General features: G+C 38.5%; 1 protein-coding gene across 4 annotated transcripts in view; it reads right to left on the bottom strand.

Annotated features, from left to right (window-relative positions):
• ctnna1 (catenin (cadherin-associated protein), alpha 1) overlaps nt 1-11,602 on the bottom strand; it is a 73,858-nt gene extending 62,256 nt beyond the window's left edge. The window contains exons 1-7 of one of the 4 annotated variants that reach the window (XM_046406995.1): nt 11,449-11,565; nt 11,233-11,363; nt 9,212-9,329; nt 8,639-8,834; nt 3,013-3,179; nt 2,073-2,192; nt 575-844 (exon numbers count right to left, since the gene is read on the bottom strand). In XM_046406995.1, coding sequence (XP_046262951.1) covers nt 575-844; nt 2,073-2,192; nt 3,013-3,179; nt 8,639-8,834; nt 9,212-9,316 — 858 coding nt within the window. In that variant the 5' untranslated portion in view covers nt 9,317-9,329; nt 11,233-11,363; nt 11,449-11,565. Of the gene's footprint in view, nt 1-574; nt 845-2,072; nt 2,193-3,012; nt 3,180-8,638; nt 8,835-9,211; nt 9,330-11,232 lie in introns of all 4 variants that reach the window. The other 3 variants (XM_046406997.1, XM_046406996.1, XM_046406994.1) reach the window with 3 other exon arrangements.
• Nucleotides 11,603-25,194: the final 13,592 nt, after the last annotated feature.

The following is a 25,194-nucleotide window of genomic DNA, read 5'->3' as shown; positions in this document are numbered from 1 at the left end:
CTTTGAAAAAAACTTTGACTTTATTCTTCAGAACCAACCAATCTAGCAAAAATAGTGCAAAGCTCAGTAGTTACCAGCAGAGAAGGGGTTAACCTTTATTCACATAAACTCAAATTATTTACAGGATGTACATTTAAGTACAGCCTCATGTGTGTCTCTCTGAAAGATGCAATTGCGTAAACCTTCTATCTCTGTAACTTTGACAGAGATAGGAGCAAATCAAGGACCAACGTGGTAGTGACTCAAGAACCTATTGAAATATACCCCACAGCCATGTCCCAATTTGTCCACATATCCTGTCCTAATTTCCACCTCGACCTCAAGCCCTTCAAGGGCTTTGGTCATGTTATGATTCAGTTGGGATAGTTTCATAAACTAAAAAATCTGACCCAACTATGATCTTCCTGAAAAAGACCTCGCTTATTTGTGTTAATAAATAAATGTTTCTTTTTATAACTTAGTCTTACGGTTTTAGGGAAATATATGATCTTCAAGCTCATGTTCTGTATTAATCTGGCAGACACCTGAATACCAGGCTAGACACATGAGAAAAAGCAAATGGCATTTGACTTACATCAAAATTGTTGAGGGCATATGCGAGTTCTCCAGCCCCTGCTGGCTGACTGAGTGCTGAGTCTTCAGTTGCAGTGGCCTGAGCAGCATTGGAGATGCCAGAGACCGCATGCTGCAACTGCTTGTAGATCAGGTCACGGTTAGCCTTGTAGGCTGCCACATCAGGGTGCTGCAGGCAAGCACGGGATGCTGTGTACAGCATAGGGATGTTCCTCTGTAGCACCCCGCGAGCAGCAGCCATTTGGTCCTTATGGTGAACATCCTTTAGCTCCTAGCAGAATGAAATGAAAAGGAACATAGAAAAAGGCTGAAAAAATCTAAAAGGTTAAACTGAAACATGGAATATTTACAGGGGGCTAGATGGAATTTTACTTTAGAATCAAAACGGGCCTGTCATACCCTTATGGAGACACTAAGTGTGACAGAGATTGTTCTGCATGACCAAGATTTATTTCAGTCCCCTGCGGTAACGTAACACAGTCATAATCAGGCTGTTAGAATATGCCTTTGCAATTTAATGCCTTGCTATTCAGAACTCAGCATTATATTGCAATTACATCTTCATAGGAGGGAGGAGAGGAGATAGTGATCGCTGGCATACATTTATGGCATAAAAAAAATAGCTTGCGTACACAAAACGAAAGGCTCCCCTCCAAATAGTACACTCCCAGGGCTTTTTCCCCACTATTGCTTCAGACAAAAACTGTATTTAAACCCCATTACTTCGTCCATTTACTTTTGTTAAGCACACTTTGCTATCCATAAAAATGCAATTACAAGTAATTCCTTCACAAAATTATCAGTGAACATTTTGCCAAGTTCCCCCATTTCAAAAATGGAAAATAGGGAAAGCGAGAATGATCTAGTCTTGTGGTTGATACTGAAGCATGAAGCTGGTATTGATACTGGTACTGCTTTTTGCTTTTCATGTCAACTTTGACATGATGTAAGCAAATCATTCAAACATTATTGCAGTGGGATTGACAACTGAAAAAACCTCATTATATTTATTAAGTCACTTTTTGCCATGTTTGAGCATCCTAATCATGAAATATAGCTTAAAAACTTGTTGTAGTTAAGCGTGATGACAATCTTGATGATTGGGATATAATTTCAAAATAAAAATGCCATTCACCTAGCTTTCTTCATTTCTAGAGTTTATGAATTTGCTCCATTTGAAAAATACATCATTAAATGTACTTCACTGTTGACTACCACTTACACTATAGTGGAGACAATGGATGCAACACTTCTCATCACGAGGAAATGAGTTTTTGTCACATTTAGTGTCAAACCATTATGCTCTTTTCTTGCACTCCAAGACCACTTCACTGCAACTGGTACTAAGAAGATTATTCATGCTCCCTGCATCTAATTATCCAACTAAAGTGGGAGAGACTCCTTGTGTTTACTCCCTCCCATTGTTTTACTTATCATTTGTAATTCCTGTGCTTTCATGACGTGACCTTGTCGCACTTTTATTGTCACCTGTACATTACCTGCTGTCTCTTTGCAGCCATGATATTCAGCTTGTCCACCTCTGGTTTCAACGCCTTATACTGAATCCCAAGGTCCTGCTCTGTTCCTGCATTGCGAACCTTTGCCAGATTGTCCTCCACCTGAGCCACATTGATGGAAAAAAAAATGTGGACAATACAAAGTTAGCTGATTTAAAACTCATCAAGATTTCAAAGAACAATTTTCAAAATTGCAATCAAACCAAGCCAATCAAGTAAGATGTGATTTTAATTAGTTATAGATTGTCATCTTAAGTTAAAAGAGGCATGAAGTTCCAGCCAGCTGAAACTATATCAGCTTTGAATGAAATCTCAAGTTAAAGATCCATCCATCTATTTTCTATACCACTAATAAGTGACAGTCACAGGAGGGACGGGGGACTGCTCCAACGCATGTAAATGGGCTAATCAATAATATCATGTTGTAGTACAGACAAATAGACTACCGTGTAATTTCAACTTGACAGAGCTGAGACAGTACTGCTTTTTCTACTGTGTGCAATAATTTCAAAAGGTCCGGCGTGTAGGGTATAAGAAGGTCTACTAGCAGAAAAAGAATATTAATATTATAATAATAATTATGTTTTCATTTGTATGAAGTCACATATCACATATCATATCATGTCTACAGAAGGAGCAGGTCCTCTTCCACATAGTCTGGCATAATGCACTGCCATATTTCTCAGAAAGAACAAACGCTGGCTCTAGAAAGGGCCCTCCATGGTTTTCATGTTTTTAGCAGACACCACAAGTTCTATCAGACATTTGGAAGGGGAGGGCAAAAATAGGTGTATTAAGTTGATATCAATCAGCAACATCATCACTACATAAAACTGCTAGACTAAAACCAACACACTGGACCTTTAATTTTCCAATTAAGCTTTTAATGTATAATACTTGCAGAAGAGTGCAACTATCTCACCAGTTTCAGCTGCAGTAGCAGTTTGTAGACGTCAGACATGTCTGCCAGCACCAACAGATGTGTGACTGCTGACAGGAGGGCTCTGGCAGCACGAACCATATTGCCCCTCTTCACAGATGAGCAGGGGTCTTCTGCAAATTCTCCAGAAGCCTGTCGCATTGACTCACCTGACAATGTGTGACAAAACAGCTACTGTAACTGGGCAAGTTTAAACTGAAACTTCAAGTGGAAGAAGAAATAAACAAAAGCAGACTTTTGAACCAGCAAACATGGGTCAAATCATTATGAACCATATTTCATTAAGGGAATGTGTAGTTAATCCCTGGTTGTCTGTGACAAAACACTTTAGCGACATTATGCAGTCACGAAAAAAGAAATATTCTACTATCAAACTAAAATTTTTGTTACCTACAAATAATGTAATGTGTACGTCTCACCAATAAGTTGGAAAATGGAAAATAGAAAAAAAAAACTATTCCTCAATCTACTGCAAAATCACATCACAGACAATTGCTGTTCAATGCACTAAATCACTTTAATCACATGTTATACATTAAATTGAACAAAATTACTCATGTATAAAACCTGTATAGTAGTAGTATTAACCTAAAGAAGTAGAATTAGTAGTCTATGGGAGTAGACAGCAAATGCCTGAGAGCAGTCACAGTCAGTTCCAGGCTACAATTCAAATGCATCAGAAGTCTTCATTTGAGAGAAAGAGGAGTGTGTGCACCCTGGTGCATTTTCCCTGCTTGCTCTGGGTCAACACGTCACACAGAGTGACAAAGACTCACACACCTCATCAATGTCCAGTAATAATGTCTGCTAGCACATGGACATGCACACACAGCATTCCAAAAAAAAAATAAATAAAAAGATATCAAAGCCACAACAAAGGGCGCACTGTCTGGTTTGTCCAGCACCAAGCTTTGTCCTACATTGGATGGGCCTGCACAGTTGACTGGGCACACAAATGGACTTTGTAGCATTATGAACAACACAGTAAATCCGTAAGTAGTTTACTTCAGTGGAAGCTGGGCCTCCACTGATTCAAATGCTAAAAAAATACCTTATAACTGTTATGTCTGCATCAGAGATCCAAAACCAAGAAAAACAAGTACTTATTTTGTCCACTTTCCTTTGAGTTCAATAGACTGAAACTCCATGGATGACAAGCACTAAGATAATAAATCTTACAGCTGAGCTCTGGAAAAAAGAGCAGCTCATAACTAATTCAGCTGAAGTTTTTGCTCATCACTTGTTATCATCTTCAATACATCGTCTATGACAATTATCTATATAGAGAGCGGCTCTGTTCTTTGAGCAATGCTGCTCACAAAGACATATTATGATAGAGGGTGTAGCTCCCCCTTTATCTAATGTGTGCTGGGACTGATGTTGGTCACCACAAAACTAAGCATGGCAAGCACTTCAATTACGGATGCCTTCAAACATAACATTAGGTTTTGAGTAGGTGATGTAATAAAATGTTGTGGAAAGGTATTTCACAAAGTATGGTATTTCATTCAGAGTTAGTGCCAAAGAGTGTTCTTTCTTTTCCAAAGTCAGTATACTCTTTGTCGTGAGAACAAAAGGCAACTGCACATGTAACAGTAGTCAGCTCAGAACAACTACATATTTTTACATGTAGTATGATTGACGCTATCCACTGACTTGCACTGATGCAACCTGTACGATGCCTTCATGACTTTTATTCGTGTCACCTATAAATAAGCCTAGCTATGTAAAATCTAACTGAGGATCATCATTTGTAGCATTTGCTCTGAAAATCAGGGTTTGTGTTCAACTGATGTGTTTAGACAATAGCCTTGGCTTGGTAAATGAAAGATCAATATCAAGCCATAAGCAGACCCCGATCCCTAAGGCAAGTAAACAGAAAAGCTCAGGCCTAGCAGCGCTTTCAGTTCAATATATGCTGACTTCATCAATTACTTACAAAAACTGTGCAGTCACTTATTCAACAGTCAGGGGTTTGAACGTGTGCAAGCACAGCTACCAACCACAACGGGGAACATGAACATGAACTGATGATAAGCTTTTAAAGCTCTGTGAACATCACAATGTTAAGGAAAAAAAATACCTCTATGACGTTGCATAGCCATTATTTAGTAAAACCACATTTTCAGAAATGCTTCATAAATGACATCTGAGTGGTGCAATTCTGATCCCTCATAAACATCACTGCATGTCAATGTTCCCCTACTATGCCTGCAATGTTCAAATTTTAACTTTTCTTCAAATGTTTTAAGTTAACTCGTCAGCACATCCACGCATCATCAGCATCTGGTGGGGTTTAACTGAACAATTTAACTGAAATGCTAACAAAAAAAAAACAAAACAGAAAAACACGTACAAAGATTGATATGTTATTTTCATAGCATATCAATGTTCCTCCCAGCGTACCTCACTGGGTATTTCAGTACAACCATTAAACACTTCTACACTGTGTGCAATTAAGCAGCACATCCCCAGCTGCTGCACTTCTCTGCCCATGACTGTAGATGTTAGGTGTTAACAGAACAAAAAAAAAATCAAAGTAGGGACCTTAACAGACTTGTCATATCATCATGTACAAGACGCAGAAAAATAAAATCTACTAAGTACACAGACATCAAAATTCTCCATCTAATCTGCAGTTGGGATAGACAGCATGGTCAATTATCTGTTCTGAAAAAGTACAATATTTACCTACATTTAGGGAGTGTAAATATAAAGTAGCAGGACATTCAAATAGAAAGTACTTGAGTATATTGTACTTAGTTATGGGATATTCCATCAATGGTTAGTCTAAGCTTTACATTAAGATTTTTTGCAATCAGATATCAGTTTCCTTTAATTTCTAAGAATCGGTATCGACCTTGAAAAAAATCAGGTAGATCAACTTTAACTTTCACTTCCAAAATAGATCAACATTCAAAAGATGCAATGTAACTGCGATATCAAAAAGGTTAGGTTCATGAAGATGATAAGATTTGAATGTTTTCCAGTACTTTTCATGTACTTTTTTACTCAGAAATTACTTCAAAGGCTTTTGTAAATTTCTTTTTGCTTATCAGCCTATCATACAATATCATCCCTGTCAGAGTAAAGAAACTACCTATTTTATTTCCAAATAGCCATTTTACAATTAAATAATTGTGAAAAGAGAGCGAGAGAGAGAAGAGTCACACTATCAACACAGTACAACAGAAATCTCCATTTCCATTTTAACTTGACAGAGAGCTAAAACAGTTTGTGCAAATGATCGACAACAGAGACCCTCAAACACAGTCTGCACCTTCAGGCTGTTATTCCCCCCCATGAACAAAATCAATAAGGCCATTTTCAGGGGGGCAGATAGTGATCAGTGCTCCTTTAATAAACTTCTATCCATCTAACACTCACCTGCAGCCCACCAAGTGCATGATGAAATGATTAAAATGTATATCACACATTAAGTCTCCCACACAGCAGGTCAAGAAAGACGCAGACAGGGAGGGAAGGGCAAGACGGAAAGAACAAGGACAAGAGCAGACAGAAATGGCACAGTAGAGACTTTAAGTCTTTAAGAGGATAAGAAACATCTAATGATTTTCCTTAATGCTGTGCTGAATAAAATATTATTAAAAATATTGAGAGAATGTTTACTGGAGTGAAACATCAACAAAATTTTAAAAAAGTTGAGAAAAAAAAGACTTGCTACTTCAAGTATTTCGTGCAGAGTCATCCTTAATAATAGTGTTAGAATTGTCTGCTCCTATTTTAAACAGCTGTAAGCCACAGCTGGGTGGAAAATACCCTCTGAATACACGGGGTGGGGGATGTTACCCTTCTGAATAAGTGTATTATCAGTCTGGGCACGCTTCACAGAGCAGCATGGCATAGCTGACAGCCAGGCCTAGCCACCAACTAACAACAGTCACTGCATTCCAGTCCAGTGACAGCTTACCACAACTACAGTAACATTCCTGGGCACTGAGCACTGCACAGGCTATCTGGCAACATGTCATTTACCTCCCAACTACTCAGAGCACAGCTCGAGAGGGGAATAGCTAAGTCACTGGGCATCTGGACAGAAGAGAGACTGTGACACAAATGTCGGTTCACAAGGTGATAACAGCCACCCTCAAGTCATAGCTCATTGATTTCAATGGTCTGCTAGCATCAAAAAACAGTTATCTATACAAAGCAAAAAGGAATATAGGAGATTTGTAAGTGTGGTTATTAGATTATAAAATCTGCTAAGACAAATGGTGAATTTGATAGCAGATTCCTGTCTCGAGCTGTACGTGTGGTAGGGTAGCACATGCGTCACTTCTGTCATACAACGAACTGATATTCTAATACTAAGCAAACCACCAGATAAATTTGTACACAATATGCCAGGAATATCTTAACCACCACTACGTCCACGCTAACACACCTTTAGCGTGGACGTTCTTCACTGCGAGTGAAGATGACAATTTGTAATACACACAAAAACGCTGGGAACAAACCTAATCAGACACTTAAAACACCAACACCCAGCTGAACATGCAAAGTTTGAAGAGGCTAGCAAAGGAAAAGCGACTAAAGCTTAAGCTAGCCAGGACTCTAGCCAGACAGACACAAGCCAATAATATACACAAAGAAGAGAAGCCCACTTGTGTGTGACGCTGCATTTTTGATTTTGACATCATCAGTATCATCATCAGACAATTTAACTGCTGAGGCAAGCCAATACATGTTCCAGGATAACACCAAGATCCAGGAAGAACCCATTTTAGTCACTGATGTGAAAAAGATAACACAAATAAGCCAAGCTGACTGACACCGCTAAAATAAAAGGGCGCAGGCAGGTTTCTATGCGATGAGTATTGAATTACAGATAAGTGACACAAGGAAGGACTGGAAAACATGTAAAACAAAAATCTTATATAAAACTAACAATGTATGAACTATGTAACTATGTATGAAAGTAAAAAGAAAAAAAAAAAAAAAAAAAAACAATAATGGGTTAATGTCCAGCCCCAAAGCTGCATGCTTAGAAAAATTATTTTCTTGAGGACAAATGTAGTTGATAAACTCTGCTTTTCAGAAACATCATAAAGAGTTAGTTTATCATATAAAAAGTCATCAATTTAAGTAAATGAATACTGATAATACAACAGTATAAGGATGCAAAAAAGTTAAGCATGAACAATTGAAAGAATGAAAATGACAGCTAGCTAGCCACCAGCCAAAACCCAGTGGAAGTAAATGGGGAAACACAAAACAAAACCCAACAAAAAAACTGGAGCCGTAATATACTTAAGTCCAACTTGACATTGGGCTACAAGCACACAAACAAAACATTATAAAACATTGTTCAAGTGGTTCCTGGCAGAAAGAAAGGAAATGACAGTGTGTAGCTGGATGTGACTGTGAACCGTCTGTGTACTTAAATGAAAAGTTTCTATTAATGGGCTCCCTGAAACCCCCAAAGCAAAAGGAAATCTATCAGGCTCAAAACATTCTTATTTCAAGGTCTTCTACTGGGGCAGATGATATGTACATAGCTGATGATTTATTTATCATCTTTCCTATCTTAAGAAACACTGTGCAAGCTAGAAACCATAAACTGTTGCAATATGTATTTTCAATATACCTTGCTTGCGGACATCTTCCACAGCAGCAGTAAGCTCTTCCTTAAGGAACTGACTTTCCTTTGCAATCTTTTCTCCTTTCTCCAGGAAGTTCTGGGTAGCAGTCTCCACTGATGCTGCCAAAACATGAGCCTTCTTGGAGCGTCCTTTCTTCTTGTTAGATGGGCCTTTGTTGCTGGAGTTTACCAAAGTGGTCACCTATGGCAGGCATACAAAATCATTCAACAACAGAGACAGTTTCTTCAGGATTGTAGAATTATTTAGCAAAATACAGTTATATAAACAGCTCTCATCACACAATATCTATGAAATTGCTATTTTCATGCATAAAACCTACGACACTGCCGCATTATCTTTTTAAGAAAATTCAATTTTTATTTCAGAATGTACTGACACAATGAAAACCCTTATACATCTGACATAATATGATACCTGCAATTGTTCTAGAGATGTTCTCTGAGTTATAACCATGCTTTAGCACCACACTGAAATTTCAAGCATTTTTGTAACCCTCATCTTGTGCCCACTGCTCATTCTATTATGCTAAATAAAAATGAGCGCTGTGTTTACATTACCTGGGTGACCAGGGGCTCCAGCAGCCTCTCCACCGCCAGAGTACGGATCTCTAGACTCTTTGGGTCCCATTTAAAGTTGATGTTAGCTGTGTTGATGCTTGTCATGGTGTCTGGAAATCTACGTGTAAAAAAAAATGTTTTAAAGTGTTGAAAATTAAACAGATGACTTGATGGGACTATATGTTAATTAGTACAGGCTCTTGTTTTGCCAAGATAAAAACATTATAAAAGATACAGTAAGAAAAAGAAAAAAAAGGTTTCAAAGCCAATAAGCAAAGATTCCTTTATGTTCTTCAGAACATAACATTATGTTCTTTCTAAAAGTTCATAAAACAGTCACAATATTAAAGTCCTTGTACAAGCCAGCTATGCTTCATCACTCACAGAATGACTGCCAAAGGAAGAACACAGTAACATAGTGGCCCAATTCCAATTTTCAAACAATGACTGCAACTCTATTGATTAGCTATCTAACATGAAGGGCCAGAGATAATCAGCAAGCCCTCAAGCCTGAGGGGCTCCAACTTGAAAGTTAGTCAGCTGTATTAATAACAATGTCGTATGTAGCTACTGCCCTACATTCTCAACAAACAGGCTAACTTATTAAAAACACCAGAGGAACATTTTGAGAAATGACCACTAAATGTTATATTCAACTGTTATTTTATTAGGTGGGTGTGTTTTGAATTTTGCCTTCAAAATTCCTGACTAATGTTTGCATTTGGATAGGGTATACTTGGCCCCTTTTAACGTTTAATAAGAAGAGTGAGGGAGTATGGATTGGTGCAAATTGTCTGGCACAGTCAAAACTCATTTTATCATGGACAAAAATCATAAGTATTCCTTACTATTCACCGAGGTTGTAATCTATAATTAGTTATCAACTCCTGCAAGGTTTCTCATCCACTATTAGATCAAAAGGTCATTTCATACACATCACCGAAAGCTATTTTCCCTAGCAGCATCTGACCATAGGCTTTGTTTTATTTCATTTAAGTTTTCAGATCTTTGCTACTGAAACATCCAAGCCACCTCATACAAATCAAAATAATCAAACCGCTTGTTTTAATGCTCAATGTATCGAAGAGCTGCATTTGATTTCACCAGGCAAAGCTGTTTATAAAAACGTCACAATTAATTGTGGTAATCCACACACCTCAGCATGGACCATTTCTATTGAACCTCCACCTATCTAAGCAACAGTTGTATTTTAAACTAGCCTCTGGGTGGGGATGGAGAATGTGAAAGTCCACCTCCTCTGTATGGGTGTGGCAGAAGTCTCAACTCAAAAATTTCAAAATGTAGTCCAATGAAACCAAAACCGCAAATGACACTACTGGGGGTAACAGTAGTGTCATTCTTGGTAGTGAAAACTCATAGTAATCTAAATGATTTAGTCTATGAAATGACCGCAAGACAGTGTATTTTACGATTATTGAAATATCCCAGCGGAGTAAGAAACATTCAAAATAAAATTATTATTAATTATTAGTCCCAGACTGGGGAAAGTCACAACACTTTCATTTAACTGTACTAACTACTAGTGGAGGAGCGATTGAGTGGGTCAAACACCTGGTCGACTAGCAGTTAAGTCATAGATAGTAACAAAAACGTGAGGTACGTTAGCTTCATTTGCACCTGCTTAAGCTTCATTATGTGATTAACGTTATTTTAACCCAACCAAAGTAACGCTAATTACTCTATGACATTATATGGACTTTAACACTGGTGTTGACAAAGTTAGACAATTTTCACATTAACAGTCCACCGATAAAAATCTGAGCCAACTTAGCCTAACATATCCTGCTGTACGTTACCTGCTACCTTCCAGTGTGCCAAACGACGCACCTTGCTAAACGCTAATGCTAGCGGACACAACAAACATTAACGTTAGCTCAGTTAGCCTGCGTAAATACTGCTAAAAACTTTAACTGTCGTATTAATGGGCTGTCCAATTAACTACTCAATGTAATTTTGGTTGAAGTATTTACATTTAAAATAATAATAAGGAGTCAATTTACCGAAAACAATCCACTGGAAAAACTGGAGTTTAAAAGTTCAAAATGGAGGAATGAGAATTGCCGAGTTCCTTGCCTGAAAAGTTTTCCTCCCTTTTCCTCCTCTCGCTGACTCAGATTAAAGGTCCTCCTGACTGGCGAGTTGGAAATACACTTCCTTTAAGTGAAATATATCGGAAAATAAATTCGGCTTCAAATGTTTCTTCAGCTCCTACTAACCTGGAAAGTTTCGTTTAAAATTGTTTCGATGTCGCAGACTATTGCCCAACAATGGATGAGACGGAGGGGGGGCTGGGGCGGTGACCGAGTTCCTGAACTTCCTGGCAGCTGGGTAGGGCGACCACAGGACACAGCAAGTCCGCAAAACGAGGAGGTGTTTTGGGCGTGACGCTCACTGTATGTGTCCATATATGGATTAATTATTGCTTCCACAAAAGTAGACCGGGCCGAGCTGGTTCACTTTTTTTGTTTTGTTTTGTTTAACAGTTTATCTGAGGAACAATCTAAATAGCCTACCAGGAATGACAGATATTCACATGGGACCAGGCAGTTTATATTATGATAATAATATGATTGGAAATTTGTGGAATATGTTCTCGATGAAATGTTCATTTCTTCATTTCAAAATTTTTTTGTCTATTAAAATGAATGGCTCGTTTTATCCTGATTGCAGCAATTCACTTGAGTCATGCTTAGTACTTAATATGTTGCATCAGAAAAAATGATTTAGGTTAACAATTGTATTCTCAAGTGACGTGTATCCTCTTACACATGGTCTATTACCTGGTCCTTTTCAAATCATGTACGTCTTCAAAGTATTTTTCCTACACATACAGTTATTTAGCAGAATATATGTCCAGATTTTAGGACTATTTGCTACCCTGACCCCTTCTGTTCCCCCAGTTTCTTTCCTTTCAGTTTACTCCCCAAAACTGTCTCAGAAATGATACACTACTATTGCATTCATGCCGAGCCAGTCATTAACTGAGACTCATGTTTTGGTTTGTTTTCAGTGGGTTTAAATGTTGCTTTAAACAAATTCAACAGCAGTCCTGAGAGAAAGACAGTGCTCCAAAGTCAGCTGGTCCAGCACCAGGTGCACACACACACACACACTGAGCAGGTTGTAGCTTCAGTTTCTCATATTTTATTGATGTGTAATAAACATCCTACTATGGTAGTGACGTTTCAGGTAGGACTTTTATTCACATAGCTACAGACGGCTTGCAGATGTCACAAATTCTACAATTCCAAGGTCAAGTAAAACTCAAAGCTATGAACAGTGTGCAGTAGTCACACTTGTATGGTTTGTTGCGGCTGTGACTGATAACACTCAGACATTTGATAAACATATTCAAGAGCCAAGTATTTTAGTTTGGGCCTAATGAAGTGTGAAAGCCATAAATAGATTATCTAAAGTGGCCAGGTGCCACCCCTCCTGCCTCACATTTTCACCTCTCTCTCTTTCTCTCTCTCTCTCTATCCTTCACACACACACACACACACACACACACACACACACACACACACACACACACACACACACACATTGGATACATTGTCTGTATAAACAGTGGTGTCATGGTAACAGATGTCACCTCTTGGTCATATAAAGTGGAAAGGGTCTGGCTTGTAATTGTGTTTTTACAGCCTGTATCTTCATTGCATCTCTACATTTGCCTGTGTGCTCAATTATACTTGCCTACAAAACACATACGATCAAATATGACAAAACAATGCAAGAAGATCATCATTTCAACTGTACACATTTATATAGAGAAATTAGAATTGTATAGAACTGCTCAAAAAAGAGCAAGCAGTAATCTGCTATTCAAGGAGGTGGCTGCACAGAACATCACACACAACAATGGTGATTTGTTCTGCAAGCAAGTACAACTAACACACTTCTATTTGTTGGCTGGAGTAGGTGTTAATTAAGAAGCTCCACCAGTGCAGCATGAATTACAGCCCTGAACAGAATGAGCTTACAAATATACCCACAAAGCCCTTAATGAAGGCCTCAGAATATAATTATTGTTCTGAACTCCAGAATATTTTTTGTGAAGCAATAAATCCCAAAGTAATTGTTTTCTCCATAGAATTCTGACCATGCCAAAACTGAAGGGTCATGTATTAAATAGGCGTATTAAATTCCTACAAACAGCGATATATCAGTGATCTATTTTGTGTGCAATTTTAATTTCAGTCAAGAACAGGAGGACCTGCCACTTACCTTGTGCAGCAGAGATTAGTTTACCCAATTAATCGCTTTGAAGAGGGACTGGACTGGATGTGGTGCATTTGTGTGCTTGAATGATGAATGTTTGTCCCAAGTAACAGCTTGCTGGGAGAACAAGTTTGGGTGTCCTTGACCTTCAATCTTTTTGTACCTGTTGGGCTCCACAAACGATAAGAGGACAGCATGCTATAAATAATTCCTTCTCATTATGAGGAACTGCACATGTTTGTCACACACTGAATGTATAATTGAGCAAATGCAAATGTGTAGTGTGTGGCACGATGGTGGATCAAGAAATGGATGGTGAATATGTTATTTTTTTCATTTGTATAATAATGTTTTGAAATGAAGTATATGTTATTAAAATGTGTGCTTTTAGCTTCTTGATCAGTGATGTTATTGATGCATTTTATATGTCTACTGAGGAAACAAAATGTGCTATTAAATAGCAGTCCTGGCACTGCTCCGTGCTGGTAAGAAAAACTATCATTTATTGTTTTGCAGACATGAATGTTACTGTATATTATAGACGCCTGTCAAAGCAGTTACTCACACTTTGATGTTGACTGACTTGGAAGCTCCCTCACTGCAGGAGGATTTTGTTCCCTGACATAAGGAACACAGCGACTTTCAGTTTGCCTTCATTCACCTGACTCATCTTGACAGCTGTCCATGGAGCTGCATGATGTCATCTGCAGGCTCTCCCTTCCCAAGTAAGACGTACCTACATGATTAGAAGTAAGTGTGGTGCAATGTAGGCATCACTTTTCCACAGTAATACCCAGGGGGTGGAAAAGAAAGCCAATAGGATAGTAACACTAATGATTATCCTCCATAGAATAGTCATTCAGTGTGACTTTCTTGCAGAGGAGAAAAGCAACATACATTATCACAGTGAATTAACAAAAAGTCCCCTGGGAAGACAGATCAGACATGCTCACAGTTATGTGTTGGGACAGTGATGTCATCGCTTCAGACGGCAGTCTTGCCACCTGATTGGACCACTGAGAAGGTCACAGCTCTTATGACTCAACTTCTGCTATCCCCTTGTTGGTAGTCTGCTGAGCTCCACCTGCTGGTTCAGAGGATGGTGTCAGACTGTTGTCATGTGTTCTGGTGCAGTTTGTCTGTGTTATAGCTCTAACCATCCTTTAGAAAGTGCAGGAAGTGACTGAGTGACAGACATGCTTCTGTGCTTGTTGCTGGACCCCTGAATAACCTTTGATAGTGAATCAGAATGGTCTTTTGTGTGGCTTTGGATACTTGTATCTGTGAGTGCCCATCTCGAGCTTTGTGTTCAGGCCGGGAAGGATCTTCAAAGTCAGTGTTTGTTGTAGAGCAAGAATTCCACCTGAAGAGGCCACGTTGACATTTCTGGGAGACAATGTTGCTGACAATATTAAAACCTCCTTGAAATTCTTCCTGTGATCATAATATCACTGTTGATGGGGATACAATAACATAATTCAGACAACGGCAATAGGATAATGGTATGTTCGTAATCATTTTTATACAATCAGCGATTACTTACTGAAATTCAATTACCAACAGTCCACCAACTACAAACACACTTGTCACTCATAGTGCACGCACTACTCCAGAAACCTTGTTTTATTCCAAAACTCTCCTGGGAGTCCCTGCCCTAATTTTTTGCCTTCTAAGTGGGATTCAGGCTAAAAGGAAGGTGAACAGTGTGGAAAATGCCACAAAAACGAAACACAATGAATTCTAAAACTGTAATGAGTCACAGGATTAGACACCTTTCAAAACCTTTGATAAAGATACTGTTAAGCACTAAACATGCACAAGATCACAATAATGCCAACAACAACGAGCTGAAGACAGCTTATATAACTTCAGCCTGGGTGCTACAGGCGTTTTTTTAAAAAAAGAGAGAGAGAGAGAAAATGTCAGTTTTGGTAGTTAAGTATATTTTTATACCTTGCAAATGTTGAGTGTATTTGTTGAGTTATTATTTGTCACCTGATTTGAATGAAAAATGTATTTAAATAATTAATTGAAGAAAATGGTGTGGGAAAACAGTAGAATAGAATGAATAAAAGGATTTGGGCTGATGGAAAGTATGACTTCTTTAAGGTTTCAAAAATAATTATGCCCTTGAAAGTACCACTGTAGCCCGAGGTCCCTAATTAGAAAATTACAAAGCTGACTAAAATATATATATATAATTTCAGATCTGTTATGGATTTGTAAAAAGTTTGTTTCATGTGACTCCTAATGTGACAAAATCACTGAAGCAGACTATAATCTGAAAGAAATAATGTCAATAACTTGATCTTCAGACTGGCACTACATCTATTTTCTTGATTCAATTTATTATTTTAATTGAAGATTAAAATGTTTCCTGGACATATGGAGTTACTCTCATTTTTTTACAACTATACCTATGACTCCACACTACATTTGGCAGATTAATGATGTAAAAGTATAGTAGTTTTTTCTTTGCTTTTCTTATCATATGTTTGATGTTGTCAGTATTTAGAGCATTAAAGTCTGACTGAAAATGGTAAAAGCTTATGGCTAGAAAACGCAAACAATAGATGATGCATTACGCTGCCCACCCAAGAAAAGGGCTCCATAGGAAACAATAAAAGAAGTACGGTAGTCAGCTAATTTCCAGAGGAATTTTATAACACTGCTAGGTAGTCTTTTCCCAGGTAAATAGTAAAAATGACCCAGGCAATGCTGTGACAAACTGGAAAATGAACTCAGGATGTGATAGACATAACTTTCAAATAGGGGAAATGACCTTTCAATATTAATGATTCAGAGAGCTATGACATCACCAGGACCTGTTTGGGTCCATGTGATCCATAGGAAATGAATAGACTGTGACTGTGCAAAAGCACCGGCTCACCCGCAGCCCATATTTACTTTAATAAAAGTTTGATCAAACCAGCAACCGCACTCCAAGCTTGAGTTCCTCTTTATTGAATGCAGCAGCAGAAGTGTAGTAATTCAATGAGCACATCCTCCCACCCTCAACAGAGATTATAATGGCTCGCTGAAAGGCAGTTTTCTTTTCCTTTTGTCTAACTCAAACAGAGCTGATACCCAAAACATTTCTTTGTTAGCCTGCTAAGAGGGTATCAAATATCAAGAAATCAAGTTTTCTCCAAAGATAACAGATTCAGTCACCTTCACAGACCCACATAAGTCTTCATCAGGGAGCTGACAAAAGAGGGAAGCGGTATATATTTTTTTCTGTGTATGAGGCCACAGATTGTTTTTGATATAGTTCAAAATATGGGTCATTGAAAGCATGAAATTCTCACGCATCACAGAAAAATGCATCCAGGGAATGTAATGGTTCCTCAGTCTGACACTGACTCTTTCTGATGTATGGACTCCTGGTGGGGGGGGAGTGTCTTTATTTGAGGTTTCCATCTTGAGATGTTGTCAGTCATTTTCACCTGATGTACTGCTGTGATTTGAATGGATAATGAGTTATAGGAGGATGAATGAAAAGTTTTTAGCAGAGCCTTATAGTAGAAAAAGGCATCTTCCACCTTTAGGGCTTTAAATTCGAGAGGCACATCTTGCTAAAATAAGCTATGTTTTGAATAATATATACAAGATTGAAGAAAAGCTGATGCATTGATATGCAAAGATCTTGTAGGAAATATGAAGTACACAGATTACAAATTCTACAGACATGATTATCCATTTCCCAATACCAACATTGTAAACAGCAGTTCTTAGTCCTCTAAGAGTACTTACAAACCTGAAGGGAATTCAGCAGAAATGTTTATTGCAATGGATAATTACCCATAAATTATCCAGAGTGTCATACCTTGCTATCGCTCCCTCTCTCTCTCTGTAAATGCACTATACCTGCAAACGAAAACATGCATTTGAAGAGGTGTCAGTGCAGGCAAACACAACAGGGCTGTGCTGCAGTTTGGTGAGAAAACGTTGCTTATACTTGGAAGTGTGTGGTTGCTGTGAACCTGCTTGCTGATGGCTCTGAAAAGTGAGATACAAAGTTGAAATACTGCTGGGCCAGACAGCAATAAACGCCCAGTCGTAGCCAGGTCCACCACAGTAAACAATCACTGGGTATCTGTCAGCTGGATGTCAAATCAATCATGGGGATGTGTCCACTTTAATGCACTGTCAAGAGAGGTTTATGGATTTCTCTTTTGACACGTCAGTATTGCCAATAGCGGGGAATCCCAAGCGTCTATTATCAAAATTTCATTATATTTCATAAGAGGAGATAAATCTGTTGGAGCATGAAATCAATTGACAGGTTTCTGAGACTGGACACTTTGAATTCAATGATTTTGAACACCAGATTGCCTTATTCAACCACAGAAATAAACAGGAGTTTGGGTACAGGGTCTTAAAATGTCTTGCTTTGCCCAACAAACAGTGCAAACTATTCAATTATTTCTGAACACAATAGGCTTCCAAAAAATGAATTTCTTTTGCAACTTTTGCCTAAAAAATGACTGAAATGATTAATCAGTTATGAATGATATTTTTAATAATAATAATGTACCAAATCATAATGAGAAAACAATGTAAAAGATTGTGCTCATCGTAATAAACAGGCAAGTATCACCTGAATCTGCAGTTTCCCTCAGCTTCATAGAGCTTTATAACTAGTCTGTGCGCGTGGCTTAGCCATCTTACCTGCAAATTTATTGTTTGATTCACAGTTCAAAATACTGCAAAACAAACAGTGATTTATTATCCGTAAGAGCACAAGACTGTGTTTGTTACACAAAACACAAAAAAATCAAAATGCATATGCACCCCATGTAGAAATGTCACGTCTAATAATGCATTCAGTTCGCAAATTTGAACAGAGATCAGATGTCTGGCATAGGTTAAATGGCAAAGTCCTAACAGTGTTAAACTAATTTGTCCAATAAGGAGAACTGTTGCAAAATGACATATCAGTTAGTGACCTTTCATTAAAAACTTCTCTAATTATGCTTGGATGTGTGCAAATGATCTAAACTGAAAGGAAAGGATTTATGTACAGACAAAACTCATCATGCCCTGTCAGTTTACATTTTGTGTGACGGAACTGACATCCACTTGGTAGCAGCACATCCAGAGTAGAATAAAATACATGGCAGTGAAAACTAATCCCAGGGGTTAAACTACAGTTGACTGTAGAACTGACATGTCTTTGAAGACAGAAAAAGACAAGACAAAGTGATAATAGAAGACACTGTCACAATGCAATTTCAGCTGGGAAAGAACTATTGTTGCTCCATTTAACATACCAAGGTTATCTAGTGACAGGAGACGGGCCTGAAAAAAAAAAAACAAGCCCTTGACAAATATAATGCAGCTTATCCAAAAATGTGTCTTCTCATAAGTATAATGAAACCATTAAGCATGAAGCATGAAAAGAAGAGAGTAACAACTAGAATGAGTAGACCGACTCAGCTGTGTTTTTGTGGAATCACGGAGATGAATCAGAGAGATTTTGAAGGGCAGAGTAAAATGAAAACACAGAGTGAGGAAGAGGAAGAGGAGGCAGTGATCAAAGAACAGGCATATGTAAGAAATCTGCTGCCAGTCTGCATGTTGCAGCTTCAGGCCTCCCATTGCACGCATGTCAAAGAGCTTCAGTTGGCCCTTTTCTTACATGTAGGTCTGCACCTTCAACTCAGTTCTTGCTGATAGCTCAGCTTCATTTCACTGATTGTAATAAATGTTTCATACAGCATTGGGGGGGAGAGAGCTATGCCCACAAGGAGGGTTTCCTTATGAAAAATGTATCCCAACAGATGTCTAGGTCTGCCTTCACTAACACGTAACACTCACATGAGCCAACAGAGAATCGATTAGTGAGCTATCTATACTCACTGCACGGACACTGCCTTGCATCCGGTAGCATTTGAAGATTATAACACTGACATAATTACAAGTCATTATATCAGAGTTTTGGAACGCTTCAGTTGCAAAATCACAAATTGGGCTGGAATAATGCATATATGCCATTTAAATATTGTAGAATGAATAGAGTTTTTACATTTTCATAAACTTGAATAAATCAGCATTTCTGATATTAACATCAGTTAAATATATATTTCAGCATGCTAAAAATACTCAAACTTCATCTGTACAGCCTGTCTTTTCAGGCTGTTTTGAAGCTCATTGTTTACATTTTACAGCCAATACATTTACTGTATGGTTGTGCAGGGGCCACTCTCATTAACCGCAGTGAAGGATTAGCTGCTGGCAAGTAAAGAAAGATAAACACCCAACAGTTAAAAACACAGTTATTTTTCCCAGGAGTTGACTGTGCCCAAAACAGAGCAAAACGAAAGTTGAATACATCAGTTATGTACATGACTGCTGTCCTCTGTGTAATGTGTAAGTAGCAATAGTTTCCTGACATGTTAGCCATTATAACATTATAATGCTGTAATATGATTGTGACCATGTGGTTTTAACTGAGTTTCAGCATGAAAGCAGCTTTAATGGATTTGTGGCATTGTAGCACAAGTCCCTTTGATTTAATACATGTGGGTATCATACTATTCAAGTCCATGTGTGCTGTCTGTACAAAATACTCACACTTCCTCACTTATTGTTAAAAAAAAAAAAAAAAAGATGACCGGTGATGATGCCACTGGTATGCGTATGTGTGTGGGTGGGTGCGTGTGGGTGTCTCATGAGCTGGTAGCTCAAGTCAACACATTTTTCATAATAAGTGCCCTTGACTCATCAGCAGATGCCGTTCTATATAGACAGATGAGCCACATCCTAATCTCTTAATGTAAAAAAGTACAAAGACAATTAATACTCTTGACAGATTTCAGTGTTATTATTTTTTTTCTTTTTTTTTTTTTTAGCATTTTTGTCCTTCCACAATGTCCAGACTTTTAGGCTAACATGAAACACTAAATTCAAATTCCCTCTCAACTGGGGTGTATGTTGTTAATACCCTATTATTCATATTACAGGGATTCCTCCCACAGTCCAAAGACATTCACCTTGTTGGTATACACTTCTGTGGCAGGTGATTACTATCAATCAATGCCACCAGTAGCCTCAGCTATACTCCCGTGGATTAGAATGATCTATCTGTCGAGACTGGAGAGGTAAACTGCACATCTCCCTAAAGCCAGGCTAAAAATATAATTTACTTTCCCTCTAATGTGGTGAGCCCCAGCTTCGCACAGTTACTGCAAGTGACTCAGTGCCTCATAGTTAGCATTAGGTGGGGTACCTGCTGATCGGAAGTGATTTTGCCTCTCGTGTTTTTCAGTTCTGTGTGTTGTTTGTACATATTTTTGTATGTGAATGAAAGTAAAACATGCCTTCTGTGTGTATGGCAGAATAAAAAGTCATCACGTATTAATTATGTTGCAGTGCTATTAACTTGGGCCAGTGATGTTGGAAACAAGGCATGATTAAAAATACATGTTGTAATGACTGAATAAACTGAGGTAATAGGCATCCAGGCAGTAAGCCCCAGAAGATTATATTTACATATTCTCCAACAGTGTAAAATCTTAGGCTTGCTATTTGGAAATCTGAACTGTTCTGGTTGTATCTAAGCAATGCAAACCGAGTGTCAGGTTTACACTGTGGTTTTTCAGATTAGTATTTGACATCTGACTCGTTCCTTTTTTAAAAAAAAAAAAAACATTGTAAAACATTTGCAAAAACTGTATCACAGCTATAAGCTGGATGACCATGAGGAGCTATGGAAACATGTTTTGACACTGTTTTTTCATTGATGAGCTTACAGTATGTTCTTCCTCTGACCTTCCTCCCTTCGCTGCACTGAAATGCACCGTTGTCAGTGGCAGAGTGGTCAGGAATGTTGAGTAGCGGAGGACCAGAGTTCAAATACAGATACAATAGCCAGAGGTGTGAGTGGGAGAGAGCGATACTATTGCCTGTGCTTGTTAGATAACGGTGTTAGAACAACAAGAATTTCTACTAATGGACTGAAATAATGTGTTGGTTTCAAACATGGCTGTGAGATGATTGGTAACTGACTGGCACATCTTCTATCTAATCCACAGTGTTTGGCAGTTCTTCGTTAATGTGAAAATATATCACTGAGTTTTCAGTTGACAGTCAGTGATGTGTTTTGAACTCTGTCTGGAGCCTGGTATGATGTGCTATATTAAACCTAAGAATATGGGATGAAAATGCTGTTGTTCTGATTTGCTAGTGTGTGTGTGTGTGCGTGTGTGCATATGTGTGTGCATGTGTGGAATTGAATTGCTGTAGTTGTGAGGACAAAAAAAAATCTGTTTACACAGTCACATTGCAAGGACCTGCCTGACTTATGGGGACAAAATGCAAGTCCCCACATTGTAAATCATTAAATATCAGGGTGAAGACTTGCTTTAAGGTTAGGATGAGGTCAGGGTTATGTTAAGGTCAGGGTTAGGATTAGGCAAGTAACGTTTATTGATATGGTTAGGTGGTGGTTAAGCCTCCAGGAAATTAATCTATAATAATATGATGGAAACAAGACTGTGTGTGTGTGTGTGTGTGTGTGTGTGTTGAGAAAAAGAAGATTTCTGGACTAACTTAGAGCCAGTGATGTTGTGAATTTCTTTATTCATTCTGAAAATAATTAAAGAAAAAAGTTTTAGATACTTCACTTGAGCAACAATGCAATCAGTGGCAGATCAGATACCTAAATGCCTAAAATGAATCTAATTTATGTTAACTAACACATGATTGCTCATTGCACTGTGCTGTAACATAGTTAGTTTATTTTAGCTGCTGTCTGCCTCTGAACGCTGTCAAATCCGCAGCATGAAACGAATTTTTGATGGCAAATCATCCATCATGCTCTGATGCAAGGCCATTGTGCTGCAATCATGAATGTATTTACTGTGGTCCATTTACAGTGTTGGTGAGTTCATGTCAATTGTATATCATGTGCTCTACCTGGAGGTTGTAAATGCATAGGCAATGGGCTGTGTTCACTCTAATAGCAGAGAACATCATTGCTGGTCTCAGCCATGTCATTTACAGTAATGTGCCTGGTTATTGTACATAAATGACTGGCCTTAGGTGCTAGGCCATTTGGACATAAAGACACAGAACACACATAATCACATGGACAAGTATTACACAGGGACTGTTTTCTTCCTTTTTTTTCTTTTTGTTCCTTAAGAAACAGCTCAGGCATTTGATTGTAATGTTCTGGCCTAACAAAGTTGAGATTGAGATTTATTTTCCTTTCCGTTATCTGCCTCTTGATAACAACAAGGTAAATTATTTGGTGATTGTGGTGGATAGGGAAGCTCTGAGTCAATCAGTTTCCAATGGAAGCTGGATGGAACAAATACAAATTGAATATAGAAAATCTGTCTTCGGGGACCCAGCGGCTAGATAGAAGGCAGGTCAAATTCCCTGCATGCTAAACGACTTGAAGATTCTAATTCCCTAATTCCTGCCCAATGGATGGCACTGGCCATTTCAGCTGACGGTATAAACAGCAAAGGTTAAAGCTGTGAACCGAAATAGCCAAAATAGAACTTTCATTAAAAAGCAAGAGAAAACTAACCACATGGTAATAGCCATGGCTAAAATTCCCTCAAAAAGCTTTCATCACAATGCTCCACTGATTTTGACAAATTTCATTCCACAAAGCTTCAACCTAGTGAGGTCCAGGCACACATGCATAAACACACACGCACACACACACACACACACAAGTATGTAGCATGCTTGATCACGTAAACATATGAGAAGGGAGAAAAAAAGGGAGGAATGAATTTAGTGCATTTAGGAAGAAGAGGAATGAATCTAGGCCTTCTTGCTCACCAGTTCGTTGCCAGAGAAAAGACATTTTCCACTGGCTTTTTACTGTCAGCCCAGGGACTAAATGTTTCCTTGTGCACAACACTGTCTGTCCTATGTCATAGGTTTTTCATCTGGTAAGTATCAGGAAGGGCGGCACAGTGTTGTGATAAGGCTTCACTATTAGCGTGAAATCCTCTCTTTCACCAGTTCTTCTAAACCCTTCTGAAGAGCATGCATGCCATAACTCACACAGCCACCCATGCTTTGCAGCCAAGCCCAGGAGCTTCCTTGGAGGAGATTAAAGAGGAAAATTCTGAACGCATGGAGAAACATCCTGTGCTTCAAACTCTCATCTTCACTGTCAAACTTAAACACAATAACGAATGAAGGTAGAGGAAATTGTTCACAGGCACACTAAAGCAAACAATGCCAACATTGTGTGGTTTTCTTATACAGTGATGACTGAGGCTCAGCAAACTGCTGGTTATTAAAAAGAAAAATAATACAAAACTTCCATTTTTCTATAAGATTCTGATTCGACCACTCCTCCATTATAAATACATCTTCCCATCAGCTATCACTGTGGAGGCACAGGCCTCCTAAATTAAATCTGCCCTGTTGAGAATAAAGCTATTTTTACCAGCATCATGAGACTGAGAGTCAATCCAAGCAGGAGCTGCCTATAAAGAGGAGAGGCAATCTTGGTTCTGAATGAGTCTGAACGCTCAATCAGCAATATACTGCACTCCAAAGGAAATAAGGCAACCACTTTAATCCTGACATTGATTTCTTTCCCTTTCCTCCTCAATTGCTGTCTCCATGATCACAGACAGTCACATAACTTCACATTATTTTCACAGAAATGAGTGTCTGATATTGTGCTCATGTGAAACATGCAGTGCTGTCCATGCACTTACATTTTGTCTCATGAGATGCAGATTCTAAAGCACTGCTCAGTTTCAGCCTCATTATAGTTATGAAAAGCTCTAATGAATGGGCACAGTTAAGAGCTACATTTGCAAACCAATGTAATATTACATCAAACCACAAGAGGGGAGGCACCACCTATTTTATTCCCAGTGGCCTCTGAACATCAGAGCAGGTTTAGATGACAGGCGTAATGTAAAATGCTCCATAAGAAAGGTTTGTGTGCTGTGTTGTCCTGTTTGACAGGAAATTTGCAGCATGGATCACAAAGGGGCACGCTGGACAAATTAAATGCAGGCATACCTGAGAACAGAGACACAAATCAACAAAGGCCTGAACCAGCCACTTTTGATAACAGCTATAAAGCCCAGAGGCTGCCAGTGATATGCTCCTCTGACTGCACTCCGCTGTACAAGCATGCAGACATTTTACATGCATCTCTATCTGCCCAAATCTCCATTTTGCATTTAGATTTCTATCAAAAAGGGGCGAGGATGATGTGCAGTGTTATCACTTGACCAGTAGGTGGAAATACATGCATATTAATTGGCTGAGTCAGTGCCAAAGAGCTTTTACTGCAGTGACAGGAGCAGGAATAAGAACCTTTAAAGTTCTGGGGCAAACATACCATTTTTTAAAAATAGATATTGATTGTAAAATGATATGATGTATAGGTGCTACTATTTTAAGTTCTGGGTAATTGTATCATTATTTTGCAAGTGAAATAAATCTTAACACCTGATAGAAGATCTTGAAGTGAACATCATGTCAGGTTTTGGAGCTTGTAACACTATCATATGACCCTCCTCGACAGTAGATTTGTTCACTTGCCATGGGAATATAGATATTAAGACTTTCAGCAACCTCTCATCCATTTTTATTTTATTTGTTTTTTGTACAGGACCATGCTGTAATCATTATTTCCAGTGCACTTGATACAGAGAAGAACTCCTTTGTTCCTCTGCTGCCACACCTGATAAGCCTCAAATCACAAAAATTTTGCCTGAGTCATACTAGGTGTTGTCGAATAG

Source organism: Scatophagus argus, chromosome 12, assembly GCF_020382885.2.
Source record: "Scatophagus argus isolate fScaArg1 chromosome 12, fScaArg1.pri, whole genome shotgun sequence".
In the NCBI taxonomy this organism is placed as follows: domain Eukaryota; kingdom Metazoa; phylum Chordata; class Actinopteri; family Scatophagidae; genus Scatophagus; species Scatophagus argus.
Note: the sequence above shows the minus strand (reverse complement) of the source record. Positions and strands in the feature narration are given on the sequence as shown.